This window comes from Epinephelus lanceolatus, chromosome 17 (genome assembly GCF_041903045.1).
Source record: "Epinephelus lanceolatus isolate andai-2023 chromosome 17, ASM4190304v1, whole genome shotgun sequence".
Classification (NCBI taxonomy): Eukaryota; Metazoa; Chordata; class Actinopteri; order Perciformes; family Serranidae; genus Epinephelus; species Epinephelus lanceolatus.
In genome coordinates this window covers 16,515,318-16,523,012 of record NC_135750.1, presented here as the reverse complement: position 1 = coordinate 16,523,012, position 7,695 = coordinate 16,515,318, and the positions used below count along the sequence as shown (strand labels likewise).

At 42.5% G+C, this 7,695-nt stretch overlaps 1 protein-coding gene across 1 annotated transcript; it reads left to right on the top strand.

The window, feature by feature from the left end:
- Nucleotides 1-82: 82 nt before the first annotated feature.
- dis3 (DIS3 exosome endoribonuclease and 3'-5' exoribonuclease) lies at nucleotides 83-7,555 on the top strand. Its single transcript, XM_033613525.2, has 21 exons — nucleotides 83-550; nucleotides 982-1,139; nucleotides 1,346-1,542; nucleotides 1,806-1,879; nucleotides 1,993-2,160; nucleotides 2,354-2,521; nucleotides 2,766-2,879; nucleotides 3,065-3,202; nucleotides 3,397-3,543; nucleotides 3,675-3,791; nucleotides 3,880-3,981; nucleotides 4,416-4,480; nucleotides 4,623-4,707; nucleotides 4,876-5,003; nucleotides 5,299-5,385; nucleotides 5,503-5,659; nucleotides 5,898-6,112; nucleotides 6,289-6,457; nucleotides 6,633-6,791; nucleotides 6,910-7,032; nucleotides 7,173-7,555. Exons 1-21 carry the CDS (start codon nucleotides 332-334, stop codon nucleotides 7,239-7,241), a joined length of 2,859 nt encoding a protein of 952 aa, XP_033469416.1. The 5' UTR covers nucleotides 83-331; the 3' UTR covers nucleotides 7,242-7,555.
- The last annotated feature ends 140 nt before the right edge of the window (nucleotides 7,556-7,695 follow it).

The following is a 7,695-nucleotide window of genomic DNA, read 5'->3' as shown; positions in this document are numbered from 1 at the left end:
TTGTTTTCATTGAACAAGCATTAGATGGCCGACCAAAACTAACCACAGACCTTAAATTAGTTTTACATAAAAGCTATGAAATATCACCATACCTTTTATACATTATTTGTGTATTATTTTCCGGAAAAAAAATAAATAGAGATTAATATGCACGATTGAAAACAAACACCTGAAACCAGACTTCGTGTTTATCGAAACTCCGGGAAAGTTTTGTCGGCCCACTCAGTTAGTTTACACCTCTACACATGGGCTGCTAGCTAGCTCCTCTCTTGTCATCAAATGGTAGGGGAAAAACACCGGGATTTAACTTTCCGAGGCTTTTACCGTCATCATGTTGAAGTCTAAAACCTTCGTGAAGAAGAAACGGTCGGGTGGGGTGATGAAGATAGTGCGCGAGCATTATCTGAGAGATGATATTTGGTGCGGAAGCGAAGTTTGCACTGAATGCAAACAGGAGTCCACGGTGCTGCAGAGTGACGCGTGTATTGAGAGCAACCTGTGCTCTTATCCACATTATTTGGTCCCTGACACGAATGTCGTCCTGCATCAGGTAATAAGTTGTCTCTCACCCCCCTGCATATCTAGAAGGGCCCTTTTGATTATCATGTTGTCCAATGTGATGGTTTCCAAATATTTAACATGTAATATTCCATACAGACTTGTAGCCATAGTTTGTGCCTGTCATGTATTGTGATAATACAAATCATAACTCATGTAGTATCTCAAGATACTACAAAAAACTGGGGTTAAACGACTTCATGAATGAATAGCACGTTTGTTATTGTTATGAATTAACAATATCTCTTCACACAGCTATATATTCTCTTCTGTGTGCCTTTACATGAATGTGATAGCCATTCCTTAAATGTAGGCAATTATGCTACCGTTTTTTTGGCATTTACAACCATATAACCTTTGCACCTGATTGTGAATAGCTCTGATTCTCTTCAAATGTATGTGTACCCTCTCTGTGTCCTGCAGATTGATGTGTTGGAGGACCCTGTGATTCGTAATGTGATAATCCTTCAGACTGTGCTGCAGGAGGTTCGCCACCGCAGTGCACCGGTCTATAAACGCCTGAAGGACATCATACATGAGAAGGAGAAACACTTCTACACCTTCACTAACGAACACCACAGGTACAAAGACACCACTGACCCTTTAACTGCATCACAACATCTTAATTGCACAATAGTAAAACAATAAAGTATTAGTGACAAAGTATATTCACCAGTTGCACACAAATATCTCCTCATTAGACCTCTCTCATGATATGCATTTTAAAAGCATGACAGACATCTCTGCCTGTTGATCACCATAACACTTTCATCCTCAATTTTTCCAGAGAGACGTTCATTGAACGTGAACCAGGGGAGAGCGCCAACGACCGCAACGACCGTGCAATCCGTGTGGCGACAAAATGGTACAGCCAGCACCTGAAGACGTCCAACTCTGAGGCAGATGGGCTCAAGGTGGTCCTCCTCACCAATGACCAAGGGAACAAGCAGAAAGCAGAGGAGAGCGGCCTGCTGGTGTACAGATGTAAGGGGTCTTTCTTCGGTCTTTCCTTGAGATCAGTTTAAAACAATCTGCATATCAAGAGCACAGCTCCCAAAAGCATTGCTTTAAATTCTACCATAGCTTGCAGACAGAGGGTTAACAGGCACTCTGATTCAACCACCATCCATGTTTTAGAAACCTTCATAGGCCTCCCCACTTTTTTCTGTTGGATGCAAGCGTGGTTTTAAACGGCATCAGCTGTTTTAACCACTTTGTCACAAGTATTTATTCACTTCTGCTCTTAGGTGAAGAGTACATCAAGAGTCTCATCGGGAACCCTGAGCTTGTGGATCGTCTGGCTTTATCCAATGATGACAAGGTATGAAATTGAAGCTAATTCTGTATGTAGAATTTGTTTCTGTCTTGTTTATGCCCCCGTTTTTTTATTTGTGCTTTTCTTCTTCCACTGATTTCCGTTTTTTCCTCTCTCAGAGTGACATCACTAGCAGTAGGGTGTTATTCCCAGAGCACCTCCCCCTGTCCAGGATTCAGGCAGGAATTAAGAGCGGCTCTTTCCTCCAGGGCACCTTTAGGGCCAGCAGGGACAACTACCTGGAGGCCACAGTCTTTGTGCAGGGAGAGGGGGAAGACAGCACAGAGGTGTGTGTGTACACGTGTTTGTGAATATGCAGTTTGTCTAGACAATTATCAAAAATCTGTGAATGTAACAATCTCCCAGACCTCATCTGGGTTTGGGTGAGAATTTGTCATGGTGTATTGAGATGTGAGTTTCCAGGTACAGGATGCGTGCAGACGTTAAAAGCTCTGTGCTGTCTGTTTGATCTGCTTTCAGGTTCTCATCCAGGGTCTTCAGAACCTCAACAGAGCGGTGTACCAGGATGTGGTTGCCGTGCAGCTGTTACCCCGTGATCAATGGGTGGCGCCGTCCTCAGTTGTGCTGCAGGATGAAGGTTCAGCAAAGGATGATACTGAGGAAGAGGAGGAAGAGGAGGAGAAAGCGGTAAATATCGTCTGAATGAAAGGAACAGTGATCAGACTAGCTTTGTCTCTGCTCACAGCTGGAGGAGGTGTATGTTGTTTCCTATTGTCTTATAGTTGAAATGAAATTGATCAGGGTGTTTACTGCTGTGCTACACAAAGAGTTTAAACTTTATTTTTAACTGTGCACTTACATGACAACCCCAGTTAGGTCTTTGTAGCTATAGAAACCTAAATGACCTCCATATTCCTGTGTGTCCGAGCAGTTGAGGATATCCGCAGCTGAAGCAGCCAAGAAGCCCACAGGCAGAGTCGTGGGGATCATCAAAAGGAACTGGAGGCCGTTCTGTGGCATGCTCAATCCCTCCCAGATTAAAGAGGTAAATCCAGATTTCTCTATAATACCATATGTCATACACAGTTTAGTTTTTGCCTAGTTTGAAAATTTGAAGCTGTCATCAAAACTGGTATGCATGTTTGCCTAAATTAATCACTCTCTCTATAGCACTTCCTTGTCTTATGCTCTCAGCACTCACCATCTGTTTTCATTCCTTTTTCTTTTCAGTCAACCCGACACCTTTTCACCCCAGCAGACCGCCGTATCCCACGCATTCGCATTGAAACACGTCAGGCATCCACACTGGCAGGCCAGAGGATTATGGTGGCCATCGATGGCTGGCCCAGAACCTCCAGATATCCAAATGTGCGTTGGAACTTCGTCAGACTATCAAATATTTGGAATTTGTACCTACGCAGTCTCCACTTGTCAAACATTTTGACAGGAATTTGAATCGTTTGCCCTCTACATCATATAAAGCCACACTCCTCTGGCTCGACATGTAATATGTGCAAAAAAACCTGTCCTTGGAAAGAAACCAGCCTTTTCTTCTTTGTTAGGGTCACTTTGTGCGCAGTCTGGGAGATGCAGGGGATAAGGACACAGAGCAGGAGGTGCTTCTGCTGGAGCATGACGTCCCCCACCAGGCCTTCTCTCAGGCTGTGCTCAGTTTCCTTCCCAAGATGCCATGGGGCATCACACCAGAGGTAATGACAGCTGTGCCTTGGATACACGTAGCAGTATTCTATTCCGTTTTGTTGGGTCATTTGTCAGTGAGTCTATCACTCAGTAATTTTAAAGCATATAAATCTGTGTAATGTAAATGTGTGTGGAACAGGACATGGTGAGGAGAGAAGACCTGAGGAATCTAACAGTGTGCAGTGTGGATCCTCCTGGATGTACAGATATAGATGACGCCCTGCACTGCAGAGAACTGGACAATGGAAACCTTGAGGTGCACATACTGGACACATACATTACAAAGCAGTTACATATTTGTGTCTGTTTATCTTTAAGCTCAGTATTTTGTTTGTCTGCTGTAGGTGGGTGTTCATATCGCTGACGTCAGTCACTTCATCAGACCTGGCAACGCTTTGGACAAAGAGGCTGCAAACCGTGGCACCACTGTCTACTTGTGTGGCAAAGTAAGGAAAAACACTCACACAAGTGTTTTCACAGCATCAGAATTTGAACGTACCAACATTAAATATCACAAGAGTCCATAAGCTGTGTGACTTTATATTTGGAAAAATGTATTGTAGTAGACTATTGTTGGCACAGTCCACCATTTTGGGTCTGATTGCAGCTTAACTACAATAATGTCTCTTTTCGCTATTCCATCCATCTTTTAGCTTTGAATTTATGACATCTGAAGGTGCCAAGCACATTTAGTGACAGCACTGAATGAGTTTAAAATCCATTTATGAATTCAGTGCATTTTTTTTAAATTGAAATTGTGATGTTGAGACAACTGTGTTTCCTTCACCACTAAATACTACATTTTAGAAGGTGATTGATTCATAAAACATATTTTGACTCCAAAAAAAACCTAAAAAGATTTTTATTCTGTGTCCACCAGAGGATAGATATGGTTCCTGAGCTGCTCAGCTCCAATCTTTGCTCTCTTCGCTCCAATGTGGAAAGGTGAGTAATGGAGAAACATGCTCACCGTTGCCCTCACGGAATTATCATTATCATCAGTGCTCTGTCTTTCCCAAAATATTCCATTGAATAAATATTGAGAAATGTTTGTCTCTTTTTTTTTTCTTTTTTCTTTTTTAACCAGGCTGGCCTTCTCGTGTATCTGGGAGATGAACCACAATGCTGAAATTCTAAAGACCCGGTTCACAAAAAGTGTCATTAACTCCAAGGTATAGTGTATAGGTATATATGCGCTGTCCTCAATATTTTTGCAGTGATATGTGAATCAAACACACTGCAACTTATGCTACTATCACCTGCTTTCGTTTTGTAAGACACAAAATTCTAGAGTCAAGATATTTTTATGCATTATTTCTGTTTATTTCCTTCTTTGACAGGCATCGTTAACTTACGCTGAGGCCCAAATGAGAATTGATGACACCACCAAGAATGATGACATCACCAAGAGCCTGCGAGGTCTCAACAAACTAGCAAAAATCCTGAAGAGAAAAAGGATAGAGAACGGGTAAGGACTGGGAGTTGGGAGTAGTAGAGGCAGGAGAATAGATGTGTAGGATGGTACATTTTAATGCCATGAGCAGAAGATGGCGTTGGTTTGAGTATTTATCGGTCTGCACATGGCTCAGCTGCCTTAAAAATCAGGAAAATTGCATTCCTGTTGACTGACAAATTAAACAACAACTCAAAAGCAGAGCTTTTTTTTTTTTTGAGCATTTGATTCTAACTCTTATAAGCGGCACATATTTAAATTGGCTGTATTTAACATGAATGTGTTTACTGTTGTGTTTGATATCTTGTAGGGCGTTGACACTGTCATCCTTAGAGGTCCGTTTCCACATAGACAGTGAAACCCACGACCCCATTGACCTCCAGACCAAAGAACTCATGTAAGTAACTTCAAAATGGAGAACCCTTTTTGAAACACTTTTCTCCAAACTATTTTTGATGCCTTTTTTAAGTGTGTCTGTTTGTGTCATAAAATAAACTAATGTCTTTGTTATCAGGGAGACAAACTCCATGGTTGAGGAGTTCATGTTGCTGGCCAATATTTCAGTCGCCCAGAAGATTTATGATGAATTTCCAGACTGTGCCATGCTGAGGAAACATCCAGCACCGCCTCCATCCAACTATGACATCCTGCTGAAGGCTGCAAAGTCTAAGGTGAGGGGAGACGGATGATCATGTGGAAACTATGCTCAAGTTATGTGCATATTTTTTGAGCTTATGTAATCAGTTTGCCTTGTTATGATTTGGGGATGTTGTCAAAGAATTGGCAGTCGTTTCAAATGTCAGAAGCCAGGGTCAAAGTTGCTGGTCAGAACAGCTTAATCACGGCCTCCAAAAGAGCTACTATAAATATGTTCTAAGGTGTCAACAAGTTGTTTCCTTTTCCCCTCAGGATGTGGATATTCACACAGATTCAGCCAAGGCACTGGCTGATTCCCTTGACATGGCCAGAGTAGACGGCTTCCCGTACTTTAACACGCTCCTGCGCATCTTGGCCACTCGCTGCATGATGCAGGCTGTCTATTTTTGTTCTGGCATGGACAGCGATTTCCACCACTACGGCCTCGCTTCACCCATTTATACACACTTCACTTCACCTATTAGGAGGTAGGAAAACACATACTCCTCACATCTTGACTACATATGTTGGGTCAGGCCTTTTATGACAAAGATGTGCACAATTGAAAAACAACCACCATCATCCATATTCTTCCCTTTTTCTCTGCATTGAAACCTTTCCCCTTCCTCCCCCCTTCACCATCTTCATCTGCCCTCCTGCACAGGTATGCAGATATTATAGTGCATCGCCTGCTGGCAGTGGCCATAGGAGCAGACAGCACCTACCCAGACTTGATGGACAAACACAAGCAGTCAGCCCTCTCCAACAACCTCAACTACAGGCATAAAATGGCTCAGTATGCACAGAGGTCGTCTGTGGCATTCCACACACAGGTAAAAATGTGGACACACTGGTTTGATTTCACATGAAATACCCCACTGTCCTGAACAATCATGATAACGAATCATCATAATGTCCGTTTGAGTAAAAGATAATCAAACAGACCTCGAACCATACTGTGTCCTTTGCTTTAAATTTGTGGTATTAATGCAAATGATCTCTTTCCAGTTGTTCTTCAAAAGCCGAGGCATACTGAACGAAGACGGATTTGTCCTGTTTGTGAGGAAGAACGCAATCATCGTACTCATCCCAAAGTTTGGCCTGGAGGGAACAGTCTTCTTCGACGCCAAAGACAAGGCGGCTCCAAACCTTGTCTTTGATGAGGAGGTATAAACATGAGATTTTGTTTCTTTACAGCTGCTTAGATCAACACTGATAAACTAGCACTACCAGAGGCTGCTGTTCTTCAAAGATCCCTTCGTCATGTGTGTGTGTGTGTGTTTAGGGTCCCACTCTGAAAGTAGAGGAACACACCTTCCACATATTTGACAACGTGAAGGTCACCATCAGCCTGGACGCCTCCAATATTCAGCACCAGAAGATTCGCATGGCTCTGATTGACCCTGTGGTAAGATTTTTCTTCTATCAGCAGTATTTGGGTTTGATTGAGGAAAGTTAACATGTTTTCACTCTGTCCTAAAAGGACAATTTGTTTAATTAAACTCAAACCTACCAGCCTTTTATACGCATCAATTGTCTTTATTTCAGATCCCTGGTGTGAGTGTTCCAGCCCCAGATATTGAACCACAGGCCAAGAAGCCAAAACTGGACCGCTGACACAGGAAGCAGCATAGTATTTCCCCCAGGCCACCAGCTGATCCTCCAGATCAAGAAGTGGTAGATGTCTATTAAAGTCCCAGTTTGGACTCCTATGTTAATGCATCAGCATAACTATATTTTGAGCAAATGTGGCCATTTTAATAAACTTAGCACAGTGACGCTGCAATGTTCCAACCGTTCAAGCAGCAATCTGCTTTTTTTATATGATGTGAAACACTTGTTTGTACATAGACAAGAACATGGAGTGCAAGTCGTGAACGCAGTTTAACAATGTAGTCTGCGACTCAGTCATTAAAGTGTTTTTCAACCTATTTGATTCTGTGTGTTTTGTGTAGAGCCAGCATGCATTTTGAAGATACACTATGCAGGAATTGTTGGTTACTGTTTATGAACAGTACTTACTCAATTTTGTAGCTTTCAGCTGGATGTGTTCTGCTTACAGTCAGGCACC